Source organism: Stenella coeruleoalba (assembly GCF_951394435.1).
Source record: "Stenella coeruleoalba genome assembly, chromosome: 15".
Lineage (NCBI taxonomy): Eukaryota > Metazoa > Chordata > Mammalia > Artiodactyla > Delphinidae > Stenella > Stenella coeruleoalba.
In genome coordinates this window covers 73,833,704-73,858,264 of record NC_137161.1, presented here as the reverse complement: position 1 = coordinate 73,858,264, position 24,561 = coordinate 73,833,704, and the positions used below count along the sequence as shown (strand labels likewise).

General features: G+C 42.3%; 2 protein-coding genes across 4 annotated transcripts in view; one reads left to right on the top strand and one right to left on the bottom strand.

Moving 5' to 3' along the window:
- The window catches only part of LOC307198930 (S-adenosyl-L-methionine-dependent tRNA 4-demethylwyosine synthase TYW1), a 286,923-nt gene extending 273,353 nt beyond the window's left edge, over positions 1-13,570 (bottom strand). For all 3 annotated transcript variants that reach the window (XM_079946281.1, XM_079946282.1, XM_079946280.1), the window contains exons 1-6: positions 13,422-13,570; positions 12,498-12,625; positions 11,409-11,546; positions 5,666-5,767; positions 3,917-4,111; positions 1,849-2,136 (exon numbers count right to left, since the gene is read on the bottom strand). In XM_079946281.1, coding sequence (XP_079802407.1) covers positions 1,849-2,136; positions 3,917-4,111; positions 5,666-5,767; positions 11,409-11,546; positions 12,498-12,625; positions 13,422-13,425 — 855 coding nt within the window. In that variant the 5' untranslated portion in view covers positions 13,426-13,570. The remainder of the gene's footprint in view (positions 1-1,848; positions 2,137-3,916; positions 4,112-5,665; positions 5,768-11,408; positions 11,547-12,497; positions 12,626-13,421) is intronic.
- Positions 13,571-14,068: 498 nt separating this feature from the next.
- SBDS (SBDS ribosome maturation factor) lies at positions 14,069-21,224 on the top strand. Its single transcript, XM_079945425.1, has 5 exons — positions 14,069-14,667; positions 15,313-15,442; positions 15,943-16,143; positions 17,754-17,918; positions 18,845-21,224. Exons 1-5 carry the CDS (start codon positions 14,540-14,542, stop codon positions 18,971-18,973), a joined length of 753 nt encoding a protein of 250 aa, XP_079801551.1. The 5' UTR covers positions 14,069-14,539; the 3' UTR covers positions 18,974-21,224.
- Positions 21,225-24,561: the final 3,337 nt, after the last annotated feature.

The following is a 24,561-nucleotide window of genomic DNA, read 5'->3' as shown; positions in this document are numbered from 1 at the left end:
TCAATGGAATATTATTCAGCCATAAAAAGGAATGAAGTACTGACACATGCTACAACATGGATGAAACTCTTTTATGCTAAGTGAAAGAAGTCAGACAAGAAAGGTCACATATTAATGATTCCACTTGTATAAAACATCCAGAATAAGTAAATCCATAGAGACAGAAAGCAAAGTGGAGGTTGTCAGGGCTGAGGGAAAGGGAGTGAAGAGTGACTGCTTAATGGGTAAGTGTTTTTTTTGAGGTGATGAAAAGGTATTCGAACTTGATACAGGCAGTGGTTACACAAAATTGGAAATGTACTAAATACCACTAGATTGTATGTATTTTAAAATGGTTAATTTTATGCTTTGCAAATTTTACCTCAAATTTTTTTTAAGTTTTTTAAAATGGTAGGAGCCAACTGGAGGGAAGATAAACAAACGAAAGCAAAGAGACTGGCTAGAAAAAGAGCAGAAAAATGAAACAGCAGCTGAAAGGCACAGAACAAAGGAAAGGCTTGTTTCTTATTTGCTTTCTGTGTTTGTTTAAACGCAGGTGATTCCTGTGTTTAAACAAACGTGTTTAGAGCACGTTTATGTATTTCTGGGGACCACCTAGGAGAGAGAGAGAGATTAACAGTGCAGGGGAGAGACATACAATATATGAAGGAACAAAGGGAACAAAGTCCTTGATCCCAGAGCATGCACAGAGTGGGCTTGACAGGAACTAGATACTTGGTCTCTGTGGCAGAAAAGATGGCAGGATTTGTAGACAGCGCGGGGAGGCTCTAAGAGAATTCTCTGTCGGCTTCCTATGAGAGCTGGAGGAAGGGGTGGGGGAAAAAGAGCACTGAACAGTGGTCTCGGAGAGTTGAGAGGATGCTGGAGACTGGGGGCAGTTCTGGCTGCACACCTGAGCCCGTGGTCACCAATCTGTGGTCAAAGAGAAGGCAGACAGGTTCCAACCTGGCTTGGGGCTTAGCCAACTGGGTTGGAAGAGGGAGTGGATGGCAAGAGAATTGAAGATGTTTTTAAGAGAACGAGTATAAAATTCAAACTGGGTAAAGACAGAAGTGAAGTAAGCAGTTAGCACTACCCTGTGAAAAAAACGTGGGATCCAAAGAACTTTAAAGTAAGAGCACCAGAGAGGGCTCAGAGTTCAGGTCATAGGGACATGAAATGTCAAAGGTGAGCACGGAAGTGGGAGGCCGAGGTCACTGGAGAAAATGGTTCCTGGGGGTGTGAAGGCCAGGAAAGGGACAGGATAAATCATCTATGTGGATGGCTCAGCCACAAAGAGGAATGACAGGAACAAGGGTGGCGAGAAAGACAGGGAGTCAGAATGTCAAGTTGTTCCCAAATGATGCAAGCGACCAGGTGGCCCAAAAACAACAGTAGTGATATAGCCTGATGTAACACAAGCTTCAAAGGAACTGGGGTATCTGAAGAAAGAGAAATTTTTAGAATGTGAGGGATGAAAGAAAGGAATCTGGGATGACTCGCAGCCTTCAAGTTTGAGTGATTAATGGAGGTTAAAAGAGGTTGGGAGGAATATGTGGTTTAGGGGTAAAAAGACATGAGCTCAGCCCGGGACATATTCAACTTCTCCAGACCCGTTTCCTAACCTGCAAACTGGGGTAGAAACCTACTGGATTCCAGCAATGCAACAATTAAAGAACATATTTAGGAAAGCATCCAGCACAACATAGCTTATCCTAAGATCCCACTCTCTCTAGAACATCCCCACATGAGTTTCAGCTCTTCCTTCTAACCAGAGGCCAAGGAAAGAGCTTCCCAGGACAGAGGAAAGGTTCAGCACCTCCAAATGCAGGAGGAAAACAGGGAGACATGGACACGTGGGCTCCGTACCTCAGCGTCTCTCTGATGGAATCCCTCTTGAGCGTGAGACCCTGCCTCCATTGCCTCTGAGCCGTGCTGATTAGACTCGCACTTGCCTTTCTTGCAGTTGCCACCACAGGGTTTTCTCTCTCCTTTACAGAGCGCCTGTAGCCGGGAGATGAACCTAGCCTTCCACGCTGTGAAGTCGGCCTCAATGCTGCCGTGTTTGCTTTTAACCACGTTGCAGTCACCCTCCCCTCGGGACATCACGCGATGGGCGCCGAGCATCCAGAGCCACTTGTCCACGTCCTTCCCCACCTGCAGGAGAAAGAGACAGGTGAGCTACAACAGTCCTCCAGATCCGAGGCTGGCAGCCTGCTCTGCGACAGCCTGGGGTTCCACTGGGGCCCTGTTCCCGGCCGCTGCTAGGAAGAAGGAACTGCCCAGTCAAAAGGGCTTCAGGCCCTCCAGCCATTGATACGTTCAGGTAAGATTCTGCGGAAGATTTTTTTTTTTTTTTTTAAATATAGGGACCGACAAATTATTTTGTTAAACTAAGGGTTAGTACCTGATGAAGAATTTGAAAACTAGTCTTCTAAATCATGGTCAGAATGAAATCACTCAGTAGCAAAATCAGTTCCTTCTAAAATAAAGCCTCTGGGGTCAAAGACCATTAAACAACAAAGTACAAACGGAGCCCATTTGGCAAGACTCATGATTTCATAAGCCAGAGATGCATTTTATTACAGTATGAAGCACTTAAGCTGAGGCACAGGAGTTATCAAGAAGTACAATTAAGAGTTCAAAAACTTAACAGGCTTCCTAAGTGGCAAGGCAGTAAACAAAATATTTACATATCTGAATTTTACCTTGTGTCTACTTTCTTTGAAAATATGAGGGGGGGGCAGGCACAGAGAATACACATCTTGATAGAACAGCTGGATGAAAACAACTTTTACAGAAAGATCTCCACCTTCATCTTTCCTCACGTTCTACCAAAAATAGGTGAGCCGAGTTGGGCTCACATCTGGGGAGAGGTACACGTAAAAAAATTCTGATCACTTTTCAGAACCACTAAGAAACTGAGAGCCTCCACATTTTTCTTTTTTTTTTTTTTTTTTCGGTGGCGGGCCTCTCCCGTCGCGGAGCACAGGCTCCAGACGCGCAGGCTCAGTGGCCATGGCTCATGGGCCCAGCCGCTCCGCGGCATGTGGGATCCTCCCGGACCGGGGCACGAACCCATGTCCCCTGCATCGGCAGGCGGACTCTCAACCACTGTGCCACCAGGGAAGCCCACACATTTTTCTTTTTTAAAGTATAGAGAATGCAAAGGAAAAGGAGCCAAGTTAATTTCACTCAGAAAAAAGGATCCAGGAGAACAAAAGAAACAATTAATATTTTATTACATAAAGGGCAGTGAATGTTTTTCTTCTATTTCATCACTTTACAAAGTAATGATTAGGGACTTCCCTGGTGGCGCAGTGGTTAAGGCTCCATGCTCCCAATGTAGTGGGTCCAGGTTCGATCCCTGGTCCGGGGATGAGATCCCACATGCATGCCGCAACTAAGGAGCCTGCCTGCCACAACTAAGGAGCCCGTGTGCCACAACTAAGGAGCCCACCTGCCACAACTAAGACCCGGCACAAACAACTAATAAATAAATAAAATTTAAGAAGAAAAAGAAAAGAAAAGTAATGATTAAAAGACAAGTTAACTTTGTGAAGAATTAGTTTGGGCAGTAAAGGTCATTCCACAACAGAACAGGTAGTTGAGAAAGTCCAAAGAATCAGGGACCTTCCGTCTACAAGGTCCTGCCTGGGGGCAGGAGGCTAGACTCTGGCCATTAATACAAGCCGCTAAGACGCTAGACAACAGGAGGCATTTTCATTCATTTTATTCAATAAAAATTTACTGAGAGCCTCCTATACAGTAGCAATTCCCAGCGATAAAAAGAATAACACAAAAAGTTTATTAGTAAGTACCAGAGAGTACAGATTGTCTCACATACACCCACATATATGTACCTGTGTAGGTGATTTTTTTTTTCACTTAAGAGAATGTATCCCTACAATTCAACACGTACCTACCTTGTACCTACCTTGTTGAAGTGGCTCACGTATGCAGAATTTCCCAGGCCAAACACTGCGTATCTCACACCCTTCAGGTACGTTTTGCCAAATCGAAAGTCATTGGCTGCTTCCTCTAGCCACCTGCAGAACCACTCTGCGCTCTCAGTCGGCCGACCGTCAGTGTAGGTAGCAACCAGGAAGGCAGAGACATTTTTACTGGTAACCTAACCAACAAAGTCATTATTTCAGAAGAGTAGCCAAGATATAAAGTTATCTCAATGAAGAAAATCCTTTTTGAAATGCTGACATTCATATCACACTAACCTCTAAAGACAAAGAGTGCTTTTAGAAATGTTACTTATTTTCAAAAGAGAAAGCAAACAGGGCCAGGACCCTGCACAGGGGAGAAAGCCCACCACACCTCCTGGTGCCCTTCACCATGTACTTCATCCCATTTCCCAGACTATAAATTCCTATCAGCTCCTGCTTGTCATATTGGAAACAAAAGCCAAATCAGTCAGGAAGAAATACAGAAAGATCTCTAAAAAATGCCCTGAAAAATCAAAGCCATAAAACGTTAAATGTAAAGTGACTTAACACTTGGCACCATCATCTCCACGGGAAACAAAACACATCTTCAGTCCTGTGAGCCACAGTATTTCAACTGCTCGAGTGCATCTTCACAGTTCCAAGTCAGGAGGTAAGTTATAAGTAATCCCTTACGAATAATTAAGTATCCAAGCTTGCTAATAATTTTTTTTTTTTTTGCTAATAATTTTTAACAAATAATTTAGAGCAGATTCAAGCTCACTCACTTGTACTCCAACGTTTTCTTGGGGGAGAAAGAAATGCACATTTACAGCTAGAGGTTTATCCACTAAGAAGGGACTGGCAAATTACAGCCCGCAGGCCCAGTCCCACTCACTGCCTGTTTTTATAAATAAAATTTTATTGGAACACAGCCACACTCACTCATTTACATACCATCTCTGGCTGTTTTGTGCCTCAAAGGCAGAACTCAGTAGCTGCGTGGCCCACAAAGCTGAAGATATTTACCATCTGGCCCTTTATAGAAAAGGCTTGTCAATGCCTGTTCCACCTGCTTCTCCAACTTTAGCTGCTTCAGAATCACCTGGGGCACTTGTTAAAACACAGCCCCACATCCAGACTTTGATTCCGCGGGGCTGGGCTAGGACCTGAGAATCTGCATTTCTAACGAGTTCCCAGGAAATGCTGATACTGTCGGTTCAAGGACCACGCTTGGAGAACCGCTGCTGTCAGGCCAACTTCCCTACCTGGGCATGGCTAGAGGAGGGGGCGGGGCATTCCTCAGGTGATGAAATGAAGCTCTCACAGATATGACGTTACACCTGGAGGTCACACAGCCAGTTAAAGAGATTTCTCTAACTCCAAAACCCATACTGCTTCTGGCACCCAAGTGGCTCCTGACCTTTCAGCAGGCCTACACGTGGTTCACATGCCCGGCACATGGCCATCAGTGACAACCCTCTTTGATTATGACAGTCAAAGCAGGAGGGAACTTCCAACCACCCAAGCTTTCAGTCTAACACCCCAGAGGGGCCGGCCCCGCATCACTCACGCCCGAGTCAGCACGCCACCACACACTCAGCACCCCTGACTGACACTGAACGCTCTACCGACTGGAATCCTTTAGCGTGAAAATTAAATTTATTCTGAAGAGTCTTTTTATCCCAGAACACAGGAGATCAATTAAATTTGAAAGTTGTGATTGAAGGGAAAATAAGACAATTACCAACCTCTTCTACTAGATGGTCATCTGGGTCATATTCCTTCAGATTAATAAGTGCCACAGGCAGACCAAGGGAGCTAACTGCTTCGGCAAGAACTGTCGCAAATCCCTGATAGGAGGGAAAAAAATCAAATAAAGTCTTCAATAAGCTAAATAAATGAAAAATACAGTCTTCATTTATTCCTGTTGGCAAGGTAGTGAGGCATTTAGCATGAAAAGCTTTTCCGGTGACTGACATGTATCACCATAAACACAAATTTTATTCTCATTTCTACCATTTTCTCAAGCATCTTTACAGAGATCATCACTCAGCTGTGTTGTTCTCCCTCTACAAGTACATATGTGGGATTATATGTACTTATTATATGTACTGGTAGACATTTCAGCTGTTTGCCCCACTAGAATAAACATATAGATGGAGAAGAAATACCATAGTGGGAAGAGAGTGGGGAATATGAGAACTGTGAGCACATTTCTGGAAGACAGAAAGCAAAAAGCAGCAGGCTGACAGACAGAAGCAAGCCTCGGGGGACACAGAAAACCAGAGGGGCTCTGGGATCAGTCAGTCACTGGGGCAAAAATGGGAGGGAGGGGCTTCCCTGGTAGCGCAGTGGTTGCGAGTCCACCTGCCGATGCAGGGGACGCGGGTTCGTGCCCCGGTCCGGGAAGATCCCACATGCCGCGGGGCGGCTGGGCCCGTGGAGCCATGGCTGCTGAGCCTGCGCGTCCGGAGCCTGTGCTCCGCAACGGGAGAGGCCACGGCAGTGAGAGGCCCGCGTACCGCAAAAAAAAAAAAAAAAAAAAAAAAAAGGGAGGGAGCAGTGGGCCAGAGAAGACCCTGTGGAATACAGAGAATCCGTATTATGTGGTACCAGCGCACACAGAGCCTTAGCGACACTCACCTTTTACCCCCCGGCAGACCCCTGCCAGCCTCTTCTCCAAACAAAATGAACCAAATGGCTGGGGAAAGCTACAACTTCTAGCCAGATGTTGGTACCCCAGGAAATTCTCTTCCTCTTTCTGGCTTGGTAGCCTAACACTTGGCTCGCCACCTGCCAGGACTAAAGCTAAGCCTGCCCTCGCCATTTACTGGGCATCCACCAGGCCAGTCTCAGCTCTGGGCGATATTACCCAACAGGAAACAAGGCACACATGTTCCCTGCCCTTAAGGAGCATCAGGGAACATCCTCAAGGAGATATTCTAATGGACGGAGAGAGAACAAACACACAAATGAGAAAATACACAGTATATCGCATGGTGACCAGTGCTGTGGAGGAAAAGAGGATAAGGCGTAAGAATACGGTATTGGAGGCATGGGGAGAGTTGTTATTTTACATAAGGAGGGCCAGGACAGGTGTATATAATAAAAAATAAATATTTGGTCTTTGCCTCCAGGGAGCTCCTAGAGCTCCTAAAATCCTTGGAACTTGCTGTCTTTGGTATGTTAATGAGATGACTCATTGGGGTTGCGGTGGGGGACTAGATGGCTTCAGGATGGGGGCTGGTCAGCAGAAAACCAACCCTGGGATTAAAGGCTTAGAACTTTCAACATCTTCTCTCCCTGTGGGGAGGGGAGGGGAGGGGTGGCAGGAGATGAAGTTCAATCAGATATGGTCGATGATTTAATCAGTCATGCTTACGTAATGAAATCTCCATAAAAAACCCTAAATGACAGGGATTGGGGGACACATTGATATGCCGAGGAGGTGGCACGTTGAAATAGGACACAGAAGCTCTGTGCCGCCCCTCCCCCCAAGACCTGCCCCATCATCTCTCCCATTTGTCTCTTTCTGAGTTATATTCATTGTTATAAACCAGTAGACTAATCAAAGCAATTCCCTGCATTCTGTGAGTCATTCTAGGGAATCAGCAAACCTAAGAAAGAGACTGTGGGAACCCCTGAATTTATAGCTGGCCAGTCAGGAGTACACATGCCCCGGGACTTGTGACTGGTGTCTGATGTGGGGACAATCTGACAATAACTCGGGTAGACAGTACCAGAATCGGAAAACAGGTGTGGGAAAACAACTATTTGGTGTCAGAAAACACTGCCACAGGCCTCAAAAATAAAGACTTGAGCAAAACCTGAAGGAAATGAGAGAGCAAGCCAGAGGCTATCCCCAGCAGAGGGACGTGTAAGTGAGAAGGCCCAAATGCGTGAGCACACTCGGCAAGGAGATTAATAAGACTGGAGGGGGGAGACCAAGGACATGAGGTAAAGGAGATGCTGGAGACGCAGAAGTGAGGGCCTCTCGGCCACCATGGGGGCTTTGGCATTTGCTTTAAGTGAATGAGGGAGTCACTGCGCGGTCTTAAGCCAAGATGATTAACACCATTTTGCCTAAGTTCTCACAGTCCCTGTGGTTGCTGGGATGGGCTGAATGAAGGAGGCTGAGGATGAGATGACCACATTAACCCAGACAAAATATGAGGGAGGCTGGCTTAGGCCAGGGCAGCAGCAGTGAAGGCGGTAAGAAGGGACTGGAACCTGGATCTATTCTGAAAGTAGAACACACAGTATGTGCTGACAGACTGGATGTGGGTAGTAAGAAAAAGAGAGAAGTCAAAGGTTTTTTTGAACTGGGCAACTGGAAGGATGAAGTTGCCATTTATCGGAATGGGAAAAATTAGAGGGGGAACAGGTTTGGGCACAAAATTGGGAGTTTAGTTGTGAGCACACTAATTCTGAGTCGCCTACTACACATCCATCCACAGGAAGATCTAAGATAGGCAGCTGGGGATGAGGGTCTGGGGTTGAGAGGAAAAGTCAGATTAGAAACATAAATTTAGAGGCCACCGTCTACTACAGGGATCAGCACACTGAGGGCTGCAGGCCAAATCCGGCCCTCTGTCTTTATAGGTAAAGGTTACTGGAATACAGTCATGCTCATTTATTTACACATTGTCCATGGCTGCTTTCACACGACATCAGCAGAGCTGAACAGCTGCAACAAAGGCCATACGCCTTGCGAAACCTGCAAACCTAAAAAACATATGTAAAATAAACTATCTAGCCCTTTACAGAAAAACTCTGTCAAATTCCAATAAATAGAACTGAAAGCTCTAGATAACAAGATCCCTTAGAGAATGAAGTGAGTGCAGATAAAGACATAGTCTCAAGAACTGTGCCCTGGGATGCTCCTATCTTTGGAGGGCAAGAAGATGAGGAGAAACCTGCAAATGATAGCGAGGCAGACTAGCCTCAGCAGAGGAGGAGAACCTAGAGAAGAGTGTCCCAAAAGTTCAATGGAGAAAGTATGTCAACAAGGAAGGAGCTGTCGTGCAGCTAAGAGGTCAAGTAAGATGAAGACTGAGAATTAATTAGCGACATAAAAGTCACTGGGAGCAGGCTGGGGCACACAAGCCTAACTGGAGTGGGTCAAGAAAGACAGGAGTAGAGAAATTAGAGACAGCAAGCACAGACAACACTTTCAAGGAGTAATGCTATAAAAAATAAAATAAAATTGAGGTGGTAGTTAGAGGGAGATGTGAGGTAGATAGGTCACCCGGCATACACTGACCCACCTTGCACACAGCATACAGTGAGAACTTACAACTAGAGAAAACAAGTCTATTTACACAGTTAACAGAGAAAATCCACGCCAGCTACCCCATCATTCCATCCTAAATATGAACAGAAAACCACGGATCACCAAGACCATGATGAGAACAAGTGACAGGAAAGAGAAATAGCAGCAGCAGAAACATGCAGGAAGCAGATAAATCAGGGAACCGAAAAAGGAACTCACTGAAATATATTCTTAGATTACGAAAAAGATGCAATAGAAATGGAACAGAATGGCATTTTTGCGATTAAAAACATTATAGCTGAACTAAAACATTCAAAAAAAAGGTTTGGAATTGAAATCCAAGAACCCAGAACAGAAAGAAAGTTACTTTTGTATGAGAGAGGATTTGAGACACAGGAGACCATCCAAAAGGTCCAACATCCAACTAACCGAGTAGAACAGAGAAAACAGAAGGGAAAGAAGTTTACCCAAGGAATATTAGCAGAATTAATGCACACGAATTTTCAAAACAAAACAGCCCAAGTATACAATACAATGGCTGAAAAAGACCCAACCTAGACACCATCTCACAAAAGCTCCATCTAGGACAAAGGGATGATTCTAAAAGCTTCCAGGGGGCTTCCCTGGTGGCGCAGTGGTTAAGAATCCATCTGCCAATGCCAGGGACACGGGTTCGAGCCCTGATCCACGAAGATCCCACATGCTGCGGAACAACTAAACCCGTGAGCCACAACTACTGAGCCTGCGCTCTAGAGCCCACGAGTCACAACTACTGAACCCGTGCACCACAACTACTGAAGCCCGCACACCTAGAGCCCATGCTCTGCAACGAGAAGCCACCGCAATGAGAAGCCCACGCACCACAACAAAGAGTAGCTCCCTATCGCCACAACTAGAGAAAGCCCGCATGCAGTAACGAAGACCCAATGCAGCCAAAGTAAATAAAATAAAAAATAAATAAATTTATTAAAAAAAGACAAGGATGTGATGCCCTCAAAGTTGTAAGAAAAAAATTCTGCCCGAGTCTTCTATACGAAGCCAAATACGAATCAATCAAATGTGAAAGACAAATAGAGAAATTCAGACGGTACAGCTTTAAGAAGGGGGGGCCATTTAACTCATATCAACAATGATGTGGGCAACAATATTAAGCCGCTGAGATGTGAGGAACTGACTAATACGAGGAGTCAATAACTTTTATCTAACTTGATAAATCTAGAAACATGGCAGAAGGAGGTTCAAGAAATAACCCTCAGAGGAATTAAAAACAGAAATATCAATAGCTAAAATAGATTCTCTGAAGAGTACTTTTCATTATGAACCCTCTGTACACCTGGATTTGTTACCATCTGCAAGTATTAATTTGATCTTAAAAAAACATAAAAGCGGGCATAAAAGAGAGGCTAGAATGAGATCTTCTATGAGTAACATAAAAGGACTTTGTTTCCGCAGCTCAGATGCCTTTCTAACGTTTCTTCCAGTTTCCTGCCTCTGCTGCTTAAGGTTGAACTTAATTATAAGTGACCTTCAATTATGACACACGCAACAAAATACTGAAAAAACCTTTTAAAAAGTAGTATTCTACAAAACATCCACGAGAGGGCAGTAGAACCCTCTTTAATACTCTACCAAAATAATGACAAGGAATTCTGTTTTTAATTCATTTTCATGTTAGTCTTAGAATCTTTTCCTAGAAAGCAATAAATAGCTGTGACCTTTATAATAAAGAAGCAAGCAGCATCTAGATACAATTAAAGCATCTTTCAGCTATATATCTGCAGCCGGTATCTACACAGTATTCAATGTATATCATTAACACTTTTAACACTATGAGAAATCAAAATACATTTCATTAAATAGATGTGTGAAGTTGTGAACGTCAGGGCCCATACTGGACATACTGCTGCCACTTTTCACTATCTTCCCTACTTCTATACCCAGTAATGGACTTGGAAATCCAAGTCTCCATTCTGCTGAGCAAGAAGCAAGCTTCAGAACAAAGACCCCGCATGACAGTGACCACCAGACACCCCCAATCAGCTGAAATGGAGATGAAACTCACCCACCACCCCAGAAAGGAAAAATGTATGCTGTAAAAAGGAAAAACAAAGATGAAAAAAGATTAGAAGACCAATTCAGTTCACTGCTAAAGAACACTTTTCAGAAATTTTCTTAAAAGATCAGGAGACCCAATGAAAAGTGAAATTATAAGTTCTTACCTTTGCTGTGCCAGTCTGAGAACCATAGAAAATCTTCACTCCAGACACAAAGACTTCCTTCTTTTGAAGAGAGATATAGCCATTTGTCATCAAATCCCGAGATGCTTTCGGAACGGTTTTCTCCTGTGAGTTTTTGTTCTTGAAATAAACACAAAATCCATCAAGTTTGAATATTTTCCCAACTTCATTAGGAATGAAAATTATCAACCGCTCAGATACTGACCCATTTTATTATTCTCTTAATTTTTCAATTGTACTCCTCAAATATTAACCCCTTGGTATAATTAGGTCCTTTTAAAAGCAGGGCCCACATTTCTTAAGACTATAATGATTCCCATTCCTTCCAGGATAGAACTACACGTACTTTCACCCATAATGTGTTGTAGTGGAATAATAGTAGAAACTTATTTTCTGATTCTTAATTACTGGAAGGAAAAGAGAACACTACTACCCCTTAAGGGTGCTAAGCAGATTTGGGGTTTTTGCAAAAGTTTAATTTTTCATTACAAAACCTTCCTGTATCTTAACAATGAGACTTCCACAGCCCATCAAAGAAAAGGTAAATAACTTAGTCTATAAAAACTGACAAGAAAAATTTTTTGGCATTGAAAAACTATTTCTAAAGACCAAACATAAAAGTGATCAAAAGTTCCTTTTAGAATTTCTATATTTTTCTGGAAGCCTTAGAAAATCTGCACTCTGCATTGTCTATAAAATTTGATGCCAAATACTCTCCTAGAAAAAGTAACTCCACTTGGGTTTCCCTGGTGGCACAGTGGTAAAGAATCCACCTGCTAATGCAAGAGACACGGGTTCAAGCCCTGGCCCGGGAGGATCCCACAGGCTACGGAGCAACTAAGCCCGTGTGCCACAACTACTGAGCCTGCATGCCGCAACTACTGAAGCCTGCGTGCCTAGAGCCCATGCTCCGTAACATGAGAAGCTACAATGAGAAGCCCACGCACCACAACAAAGAGTAGCCCCCACTCGCCGCAACTAGAGAAAGCCCACATGCAACGAAGACTCAACACAGCCAAAAATAAATAAATAAATATATATTTAAAAAAAAAAAAAAGTAACTCCACTTACCTGCTTTCTGATGACAATCTGGAAACAAATCCAAAGGCTAAAGCCAAAGGCAAAGCCCAAATATATGTAAAACCTGTTTATCCATAATGATATTAAAGATGAGAAGTCCCACATATCCAAAGAAGGATCTAAATTTAAAATGACACATATAAGTAATTTTATTTGAAGTTACATGTACAATGATATCCATTCTTATTTTAGAAAAAAAAAGAAAAAGAAAAACCAACCTTCATATTCAACAACCCCACTAAGAAATCTATAAAAAGCAACTCTAATAAAAACAAGACACTGTGATATGTAATATAATTGTCATGATAATGCTAATTCAAAACAAGAATATAAAATTTTATCTTCCTTTGAATATAGCGTTTGGAAAAGAAGGGAACATAAAGTCAAAACACTTTATGTGGAATTATGAGTTAATTTTGCTTTGTTACGCTGCTCCATAAGAAAAATAATACTACACGTATTCCTCTTTTTTTTAATTTTATTTTTAGAGACCCACATCTACTTGCAAAGGGTTCTCAAATAACTGACCTCAAGTCCCAGTTTTTTTTAAGGGAGATATGGATGGACCTGGACTCAAATGCTGAACCTGGGGGTAATTTCAAAAGGCGAGGTCTAAGATTTGAGGTTTACAGGTGCTACTCCTGGAAAGGACCAAAAGTCCTCAACACACGTGGGTAAGGGGGAGAACGTTTTCTCTGTCTTTTGCTTGAGGTTAGAAGCATAGTTCTAAACTCATCTCCTAGCCTGAAAAGGCAAAAGCCAGGTCACGAGCAGGGATCAGTCCTCCCTTGCCCCCAGCGGCACCGGTCCCGGGCTAACAAGGGCAACACACTCTGGAGGAAGGGGCCCGAGGGTCTCAGAAAAACGGTTTCCGCCCTTCCCACCCCAAGAACCTTACCCGCCTGTGGACCTTACCCATTCTCCTCAGAGCCCGAGCCCTGCGGCCCGACAAGACACCAGGACTGCAGACCTAAAAAACTTATTGTCCGGCGTGGATACTGGGAGACCACCAGAAATACCTCGTAGCATTAGCTGGGCGCCCACAGTCGGAGGACCTGGGGTCAGCCATGCCACTCGCAGACCTGTCCGGATTGGCTCAGAGGAGGAAGGGGGCGGGCCCAGAGAAAAGCACCTCCCAGAGCTCCCGGCAAGGAAGCGGGAGTGCTGCCTGCGGCTCAGGAATCCGCGCTTGAGAGGGGCGAATCTGGAGAGAAGCACGCAAAAAAAGGAGGGGGTGGGGGAGGGAAAGTCGGCGTTAAGAAACTAAGGGCATCGCCAACCGAATGCAATATGTGAGCCTGTTTGAATCTCATTTGAAACACACCGACTGTAAAAAGGCATTATTTAGGGGAAATTTGATTATGGACTAGCAATGAGACACTATTAAGGAATTATGGTTAATCTCGTTGGGTGTATTTGTTAGGAGTTTAGACTGAAGTATTTAAAGCTAAAACTTTATGATGATTTGCTTTAAAATACTCCAACAAAAAAAAAGAGGGAAAATGAAACAAGAACGGCAAAATGTTGATAATTGTTGAAGCGGGGTGATGGGTACATGGCAGTTCATTACACTTTTTTCTCTACGTTTTTTGTGTTAAAACTTTTCTATAACGAAAGGGTAATGTGGGCGTGGCCCGGAACTCCGCGGAACTGTGAGGTGCCCGGCACTGAGTTTCCACCCGGTCACCAAACATTAGCTCCACCAACCAATCAGAGCTCTTTCGTTCATTCCGGAAAGAAAATTACGTCAAGGAAGAGACCCACTCTTTCCGGGCGTGGAGCAGTGTCGTAAAAGCCACAATGCGCAGACGTTCTAGCTCCCTCCTCCTCGCCCGGTTTTCTTAACACCTGACGCCTGCGCAGTAAGTTGCGTGGGTGGATCGTTTCGGCCGAGTTAGTAACGGCGCTGCGCAGTCTGAGGGCGTTACTGGGCCACGCGCCGCCGAGTGGTTATATCGAGGCTCAGTTAGCCCTGAGGCCGGCAGCGCAGGTTTGCCTTGGTTCGCCGGACCCAAGGTCTGTGAGCGGCCACGATGTCGATCTTCACCCCCACCAACCAGATACGCCTGACCAATGTGGCCGTAGTACGAATGAAGCGAGCCGGGAAGCGCTTCGAAATCGCGTGCTACAAAAACAAAGTCGTGGGCTGGCGGAGCGGCGTGTGAGTGACACTCTCCCTCTGGGCCCTGGCCGGAGCTGGTAGCCTCAAAGGCGGCCTCCTTTGGTCGTCTAACGAATGGGCCTAGCTGGTGTCTCGCCAGGGAAGGAAATGGGAAACCTACTCCTGCTGCCCGGGCTTAGGGTCTAAACCAGACGTTCCCTTTTTTTTTGTTTGGTCGGTTTGGTTTGGGGCTTGGTTTTACTTTGCTTCCCGGGTGTCATAAAAGCCACAGCCAAGAAACCCCCATAACTGTGGTCCTTTCGTCAGAATAATGATAAAGGCAAAGGGCCTAGTTTTCCGGGTGCTTCTGTAATTCGTGCGTTTGTCACAGATCTCAGCCCAGTAGTTGCACCGAAGTGCGTATAAGTTCTTCACTGCTGCCATCTAGGGGCTGGAATTCCTTGGCAGCAGCCGGACCCCACCCTTCAGTGATGGCACACAGACTCCCGCGACGTTTTTCACCTCTGAGTAACTGCGAATACAAATGGAGTTCTGGGTTACAAAATGGTCCCCTGGAACCGAGGGTCATTTAGGAGTATTTGTTGTTTCTTACTATTCATATCGACGCCTTCTTGTATTTAAATGTGAATGAACTTCGAAGTTTCAAGCATACTCACTTAGGACTTTCTCTCCTGTCCTCCCAAGGGAAAAAGACCTTGATGAAGTTCTGCAGACCCACTCAGTGTTTGTAAATGTCTCTAAAGGTCAGGTTGCAAAGAAGGAAGATCTCATCAGTGCGTTTGGAACAGATGACCAGACTGAAATCTGTAAGCAGGTGGGTTCTAACAGTTGCAGCATAATTGACCCTAATATCCAGTAGTATTAGATATTAGATTACAGGTATGTTAAACTTTAAAGTACTATTTTTTTGGAGTGAACAGTTACTGTGCAATAATTCGATCCGTGCAGCATCACTTTTAATAATTCAGGACTTGGATTTTTTGCCAAAGCCTCCAGAAATCAGATTTCCTACTAAGCTGCATTATTTTGTTCATTTATATATTTTTAGTGTAATATACCTGAAAATAGAATTCCTTTTCAGGTATTTCATCATTTACACCCTCTGCTAAGATTACCTTTACCCCATTCCCCATCTAAATAAGTAAGATTTTGGAACAAGATAATCCCTTTAGGCAAAGCTCAAGTTATTACCAAATATCAGTAGCTGAAGAGGATGAAATTTAATTTTCTCCCCAGTTATTAATTCCTGTGGTTAGTTAACAAGTAGTGTGGAATAAAGATATTACTTTTCTTAAACTTGTTGGGTTTTTTAAGATTTTAACTAAAGGAGAGGTTCAAGTGTCAGATAAAGAACGGCACACACAGCTGGAGCAGATGTTTAGGGACATTGCAACTATTGTGGCCGACAAATGTGTGAACCCTGAAACAAAGAGACCGTACACCGTTATCCTTATCGAGAGAGCCATGAAGGACATCCACTATTCGGTCAAACCCAACAAGAGTACAAAACAGCAGGTGAGTTGTTTTTTAATGTCAAAAAGTGTCCATGAAAATCAGTGTTCTCTGAGGAAAACATTAAAATAGTTGGTCGGTAATAACAAAATGGCACTACTTGGAAGCAAGTGGGAGGAGGTTTTGGGTACAGGGGAGGGGAACGATGGAGGTTTTAGAGAGAAGTGATGGAATTTGTTTTAACTAAACACAAATATACTAGGACTCTCATCTTCCTATCCAAGTCAGACTTTAAAGATAAAACTTGGATTCTTCCAACAAGGACCTACTGTATAGCACAGGGAGCTTGGCTCAATATTCTGTAATAACCTAAATGGGAAAAGAATTTGAAACAGAATGGATACTTGTATGGGTATAACTGAATCCCTTTGCTGTACACCTGTAACTAACACATCATTGTTAATCAATTATACTCCAATATAAAGTAAAAAATGTTTTTACAAAGATAAAACTTGGATTTTTAAAGCATCATTTTAACCCCAGTTGTTAGATTTTTCTTTAATATTTGTATAATACATACACTATAAAAGTCACCCATTTAAAGCCTACAGTTCAGTCGTATACTCACAAAGTTTTTGCACCCTTCCCTGCTACCTAATTTGAGAACATTTCATCACCCCAAAATGAAACCCTGTACCTGTTGGCAGTCACTTCTCATTCCCCTGTCTCGTAAGGAGGGAATAAGGCAACTGCAAATTTTATTTCTGTTTTTATTGACTTGTCTATTCTGCACATTTCATATAAATGGAGTCATACAGTATGTGGCCCTTTCAAGGTTAATCCATGTTGTAGCATCTATCAGTACTTTTTTCCTTCTTAGGACTGAATAATAGTTCATTGTATGGAAATACCACCTTTTGTTCATTCATCAGTTGGTGGACATTTGGGTTGTTCCCACTTTTTAGCTATCATGAATAATGCTGCTATGAAATTGATTACAAATTTTTGTGTGGACGTATGTTTCCATTTCTCTATACCCAGGAACAGAATTGCTAGCTCATATGGTGACTGTATTAACCTTTTGAGGAATTGCTCAGCCAGTTTCCGAAACAGCTGAGCCATTTTACATTTCCACAATCAGTGTACAAGGGTTCCAGTTTCTCCACATCCTCAGTGATGTTTGTTATTGTCCGACTTCTTGATTATAGCCATCCTGGGGGTATTGTTCTGGTTTTGATTTGCATTTCCCTAATGACTGATAATTTGCGCATATTTTCATGGGCGTATTGACCCTTTGTCTTCTTTGGAGAAATCACTCTTCAGATCCTTTGACCATTTTTTAGTTGATTAGTTGTCTCTTCATTGTTGAGTTGTAAGAGTTCTTTATATATCTTGGATACTAGTACCGTATCAAATGCACGATTTGCCAGTATTTTGTCATATTCTGTGGGTTGTCTTTTCACTTTCTTGATAGTTTTTTGAAGAACAAAAGGTTTTAATCTTGAAGCCCAATTTATCTATTTTTTTCCTGTGGTTGCTAATGTTCTTCATGTCATCTAAGAAACCATTGCCCAGTCCAGCTAGGTGGAAACTGCTTTGTTTTGAATACCTTCTGCAGTAATGCAGCAGAAGAAGCAAAGAAATTACAGACGTTTTTAATTTTGTCTTGATAGGCTTTGGAAGTGATAAAGCAGTTAAAGGAGAAAATGAAGATAGAACGTGCTCACATGAGACTTCGGTTCATTCTTCCAGTGAATGAAGGGAAGAAGCTGAAAGAAAAACTCAAGCCACTCATCAAGGTTATAGAAAGTGAAGACTATGGTCAACAGTTAGATATTGTAAGATTAACATACTCTTGTTTCTTTGCTTCCACGTTACCAAAATACTTCTCTAGTCATAAATCTGTCACATTTAGAAGGTGTGAACAGTAAGACATTTCCAGTAATGTCTTAACTAGAATTAGGTAAGACAGTCAAGGTCTCCGTAGAACCAAATTGTCATTAAGAACACTTACACTTTTTGTTTGCTTTTTTAGTTAAATTATTCATGATAAAATGATTTTGGTCAATGCTCATTTTCGATGAGAATATATTTTACAGTGAGTCTTCTATTAATGAGGAGATTGGCACTAGGACTAAAAGTTTGTCAGTCTCATTTACCACAGAACATTTTAAAGAAGCAGCAAAAACATCATGTCTTTGGGTCCTCACCCTGCAGCTTCAGACATCGTGTAAATTCAGCTGTCTGCAAACCCACGTCTTAGAGCTTTATAGCTTCTTGACAAATAAATGAGCTCTAGAGGACTGTTGCCCTTTCCACTGTAGATGTAAAACAACACATCTGACGCTCTGAAGTTCTAAAATCTTTGCAAAACTTTGCACATGGTTTCTAAATAGGCCTTCCACCTCTTTTTTTTTTTCTTCATATGTGGCTACAAAGAGATGATTTCATTGAACTGTAAATTTTAACGCTAAATTTTAGTATGAAAAGAACCATAGCCTTCTAATCCAACCACTTCGTTTTACAGCTGAGGAATCTGGAAGTCCTCAGTAGGGAGAATAATGCCTTGTCACAGGGGCCTGCGTGCATACCTAAGGGCAGAGGCTGGACCAGAGCCCAGCCCACCGTCCTGTGCGTTGTCTTATCTGTGGTTGTAGAGAGACCTGGAATGTATGGTGTGTTTGTCTCATATGAAGTGAAAGCTGTGTCCATTCTATGGTACTGCTCTTCCTCATGTGGTCAACAGCTGTGTTCAATGTTTCAGGTGTGTCTCATCGACCCCGGCTGCTTCCGAGAAATCGATGAGCTCGTAAAAAAGGAGACAAAAGGCAAAGGCTCTTTGGAAGTACTCAGTTTGAAAGACGTGGAAGAAGGAGATGAGAAATTGGAGTGACAGTCACCAGTCTCTTCAGCTGTCAAACACTAAAGCGTTTGCGTTTCCCACAGCCCTGTTTTCTTTCTGTGATCTGCCAAATACTTGCTCAGATGAGTTGACACTTTCCATCTTTGTGGCAAACATGTACACAAAAAGACTTTCCTACGTAAGTATTATAATGTGGGATTCATTTAGTTTTAATTATCAAACAGGGTTTTAGGCAAAAGTGAAATACAGAGTCCAGAGTAGCATTTTGTTACTGCCTCATGCCTTTGAGCTTTCCAGGGTGAAAGTTATTTGACACAACTCTTGTGGATAAAAAATAAGTTTTGTACATTATAAGAAAACAACTTTGGGAGGATATATCTGTATGACAGAAAGGGAGGATTTGCCAAAAAAGAAAATGTGTAATGTCTTATTTCTACTTAATGAAGTGTGTGTATAGGGGTAACTGTCTCGTGACCTAATACAAAGCTTGGATGATGACTTCTTGATTTTCTGAAAAATAGATAGATGATGACTGTGCAGGACTTCAATAATGTTCATCAAACATGCTGCCATAGCCTAGATTATTCTTGGTAAAAAATACAGCCATTTATTCTAATTCTTAAAGTTTATAATATATATTACTAGAGTTGAAAATATACGTAATCAATAAAACCACTGCTTATTTTTGTTAAACTATGGCTTGTATTTCTAGACAGCTTCCTACCTTTTTCTTTTCTCTGCCTCTTGTCTGGTAGGATGGGAGAGTTCTTAGCAGGATTAAACAAGTCAGGAGGAGGAGTGCTCAGAACAGGGCCTGTTCTGTTAAATACCTGATAAACCTTAGAGATATGATTTGGGATGTAATTGAACTTGAGTGTTTTAGTATTTGAACACTTAAATAGACAATGTGCAAGTTTTTTTAAATCTACTTATCCTCAAAAGAGATAGTCTAGAATACAAAGTAGGGTTTCCCTCAAAATAAACATACAGATGTATTTTTATTTTTTATTATTATTATTTTTTTTTGTGATACGTGGGCCTCCCACTGCTGCGGCCTCTCCCGTTGCAGAGCACAGGCTCCGGACGCACAGGCTCAGCGGCCATGGCTCACGGGCCCAGCCGCTCCGCGGCACGTGGGATCCTCCCGGACCGGGGCACAAACCCGTGTCCCCTGCATCGGCAGGCGAACTCTCAACCACCGCGCCACCAGGGAAGGCCCCATACAGATGTATTTTATGCACAGAAGTTTTTAAGTGAAAAAGAGTTCTTGATTTGAACAGTTCCTGATTGGTTGATTGAAGTCAAACATTTTTCTCATAGTGTTGGAAGAAATATTCTTAAGACACACTTTCTTTAACGGTGAAATTAAACTACTGTTCAGATACAGTCTTCAAGATGACCCCCTCACTGATTCCATTTTACTTACATAGTTTGTTGTTTTACAAAAATGATCAAAACTTGAAGTCCCAGGAAATTACTTTAACCAATGAAGTTTACACTTTATTTCTAGCTTAAACAGTTAAAGCAATGTTTCAGGTCGAAAGTCATAATTACTAAAAATGTTCAAGAGCTGCATCTTGAATAGAAAAAAGATAAATGTTACCATAACATTGCCTTAAGTTTTTTCCCATTCTCATACTCATTTCTTCTAAAAAGCTGGAACTTCAAGAATTGTCAAATGTAAATCAGAGTCATGTTTCTGAACCTATAAAAAATAAAAAATTTTCTACCTTATATTAATCTCATTATTCAGAAGTGGTTAAAAAGTTTGGTTCATGATTATCTTCCCAGGAGCACTGCTATAATGGATTACCTTAAGGATTATCGGTTTATTTTGCTTTTTCAACGCAAGCTTTATTGTGTACATTTGGCCAGAATGACGTTTCAGAATTAAACCTCTATTAGCAGAGCTCTTTTCTTTGAAGTTTCCCTTGTACCCATACACAACTATTTGTTCCAGCTTATGTAACCTCATACCACTTTGAAATTCCCTGGTTGACCTTGATTTTTGCCCTACCTTGTGTTATAGAGAGCTGCTTAAACACCTTCCTGGCACGCTAGATTGTGAGCAGCTCAAGGGCAGGAGGTTAGCCAGCTGTGTGTATCCCTCCATGGTTTGGACCTTATAGTTGTGGAATAAGTGTCTGTGGAGTTATAAGCATCCTCTCTCGGTGGGGGTCCATGCCATCAGAAGTGAGGACAGGTAATGACTTTTTCAAATCCATCTTTAAAGCTTGACTGAGTTTTTGTCAGCTAAGCCAGAGCCTCCCACCGTTCATACCCATGCATGCTGCTGTGCCGCTGGTGGTTTGTGTCTGCACAGATCCCCTCAGTCCTGAGGGCTTTTATCTCTGCCTGCAAGCAGCCACTCACATTTACCCCAGGGTGTCATACGCACATATTCTGTGGGGCTGTGATAGGGGAAATTGGGTAGCAGCACTCATTATTGTAAACAGTAGCCACACACATGATTTTAACCTGCATGCTACCCTTAAGCCCACATCATGAGGTCCCTATGATTTTGGTAGTAGTGCATTTCCTTATTTAGAATTTTTTGTGTACTTGCTCTTAAATTACTGAAATTTCAAGGTATTGATTATTTGAAAATACATTTCTGCTGCAGCATATTAGAGGTGATCGTGGATAAATAGTTTGCCACTAACAGCATTTAATGTCTGGGATGATGAAGGCCATTGATTTTCATCTCCACATGTATATTAATGGTACCTACAAAATTAACGAGTCTAAATGTAATTTTATAGCAGCAACAGTTCTTCTGAGCTAGAAGTATAGTCCTGACCTAACAGTTTTACAACACTCTGAGCACGTGTACTTGAATGGCCCAGGGCCCCCTTCCAAACACCCCAGAGGAAGAGTCACCAGTTTCACCAAATTCCTACATATTTTTGGTTGGTAGAGAATGGAGATAAATGGGTTGTGGAATTGAAAAGAACAGAGTCATTTTTACTGCAGAGAGGAACAGAGCTGTCTTCTACACTCAGTGCTATTCATATCTTAGGAGATTTTTCCATCTGGTGATACACTCGAATGCCAAAAGTTTCTTGAGTGGCACTCTTCCTGTGGCAGACGAGCATAGTTGGCATACTTTTCAAGGAAAAAGGGCCACAAGCTTATTTATTACTGTCGTGCAGAGGTAGGATCAAGACTAGGAATCTTGCATGTAATCAAGGTAAAATAGTTTGTGGTTTTACAGTTAAAACTTTGCAGATTATAGAAAGATTTTGGACATGTATTGGCATGACAAAAGGGAATAAAGAAAGCATTTCTTAGTGAAATCTGTATAAAGAGATAATTGTGTAAAACTTGAATGATAACCGCCTGATTTTCTCAGAGATATGGTGATAGTTCAGGTGTTCAATAATTGTGTTGAACATGCTGCCATAATTAAGATTTCATAATAGTATAGAATATTATTTTTTAAAGGGCTCGTCATCACTGCATTTGGGATTTTTCTTTTGAGTAAAAAACAGTTAAAAGGGGCTTCCCTGGTGATGCAGTGGTTAAGAATCCGCCTGCCAACGCAGGGAACACGGGTTCGAGCCCTAGTCCGGGAAGATCCCACATGCCGCAGAGCAGCTAAGCCCGTGCGCCACAACTACTGAGCCTGCGCTCTAGAGCCCGCGAGCCACAACTACTGAGCCCGTGTGCCACAACTACTGACCCTGCACTCTAGAGCCCACGAGCCACAACTACTGAAGCCCCCATGCCTAGGGCCCTTGCTCTGCAACAAGAGAAGCCACTGCAATGAGAAGCCTGTGCACCGCAACAAAGAGTAGCCCCTGCTCGCCGCAGCTAGAGAAAGCCCGCGCGCAGCAACAAAGACCCAATGCAGCCAAAAATAATAAAAACAAATAAATAAAATAAAGGAAACTTAGATTTTAAAATAATAATAAAATAAAAATGGACAAGGAAAGTAGAACGAGTGGCTCAGAGAGAAGTAAGGATGGGAGAAGGGGCAGGAGAGATTTGAAGCGGGATACTCGCCCACTATTGCTGGCGTCGAAGATGGAGGAACGGAACCACGACCCAAACAACGCAGGCAGCTTCCAGAAGCTGGGAAGGACCCTCAGCTGACAGCCATCAAGGAAATGGGGGCCTGAAAGGAACTAAATTCTACCAACAGCCTGAGATAGTGAGGAAATGGATTCTCGCCTAAGAGCTCCCAGGACGGACACAGCCGACCCCGTGATTTTAGTCCAGTTAGATCTGAACCCGGCTTCCGACATACAGAACCATAAGGTAACAAGTTTGTGTATTTTAAACTGCTAAGTTTGTGCTAATGTGTTACAAAAGAAGTAGAAACTGTAGATTATGGATGTTTCAATATGATGAGCAAAAAATGGGTGATTCGCTCAAAGACATCTGTATAATTGGCTATCTGTCTAATAGAGCCAAACTCCTACATCATAACATAAAGAAAATTAATTTTACATGAATTATAGAGCTAAGTGTAAAAATAAAGGCATGAGAAAATATAGACAATAAAGTGTTCAAAAATATAGGAAAATATTTTACCCTAAGAGTAAAAGAGGCTTTCTTAAGGAAAATAGAAACCTGGAAATTATAAAGGAAAATACTGAAGGATTTAACAACCCAAAAAAGTGAAATTTCCGAATGACAAAAGATACTTCAAGAAAGTTCAGAGAAAATATGATTGAAAGAAAATACATGGAACATTTAAGTCAGGTGGAATGCCAGCAAGTCAGGACAAACCAATAAAATAGTCTTATACTCAGCCCCAAGCACTAGAAATAAATGCAAAATAAGATGGTCACCTTCTCTCAGAGAAATGCAAAATAATGAAAAATAATTTTCTATCCATCATATTGAGGAAAAGTTAAAAAATTCTGATACTGGCAAGGATGGGGGCGGAGGGACCACCACTTTCACACATTTACTGATGGAAGTATCAATTGCTACAGACATTTAGGAAAATAACCTGGTGGTATCTTTAAAATTTTAAATATGTATACCTTACATTTAGGTATCTATCCTCCAGAAATAAATGTATCTAAATTCTAAGGATATACATACAGAGATGTTTTCTGCTTTGGAAGACCTGAAAATAACCATCCGTAACACGTAAGTATTAATAAATTGCAATACTTCCTTATTGTGAAGAATTGGGTAGTTTTTACAAATGAGACGTACCTACCTGTGTGTCCTATAGAGACCTATAATATTACATAACGTCCAAGACAATAAAAGTGGAGGCGGGGGGAAGGGTTGGAGGAAGGGAAACACATTATAGAACAATGTGTTACAGTTTAATCCCATTCTTTTACCTCTTTTGGAGGTGTAGGGGAGGAAGACTTTTTCTTCTGGGTTCTTTAGCTGGTTGGATCATTAAACTGACACAAGGCAGATTAACAGGAGAAAAACAGATTTCATTTCATATACGTGGGAACTCATACAAAAATATGAGACTCAAAGTAAGTGACCGAAGCAGGCAGCTTTATACCTTTTAGACAAGGAAACAATAAATTTGTGAAGAATTGACGAGACAAAGGTGTTTGGGCTTGGGGTAGCAAATTAGTGAAGTAACAAGGTTTGTTTATACAGCCTTCGGGGCCCTGAATTCCCTGTCTCTGGTGATA

What these genes read in the sequence shown, in the direction of transcription:
- SBDS (XM_079945425.1), top strand. Translation starts at nt 14,540, where the DNA reads ATGTCGATCTTCACCCCCACCAACCAGATACGCCTGACCAATGTGGCC. An exon ending in GTGGGCTGGCGGAGCGGCGT is followed by an intron (nt 14,668 to 15,312) that starts GTGAGTGACACT and finishes TGTCCTCCCAAG; the next exon opens with GGAAAAAGACCTTGATGAAG. An exon ending in AGACTGAAATCTGTAAGCAG is followed by an intron (nt 15,443 to 15,942) that starts GTGGGTTCTAAC and finishes GGGTTTTTTAAG; the next exon opens with ATTTTAACTAAAGGAGAGGT.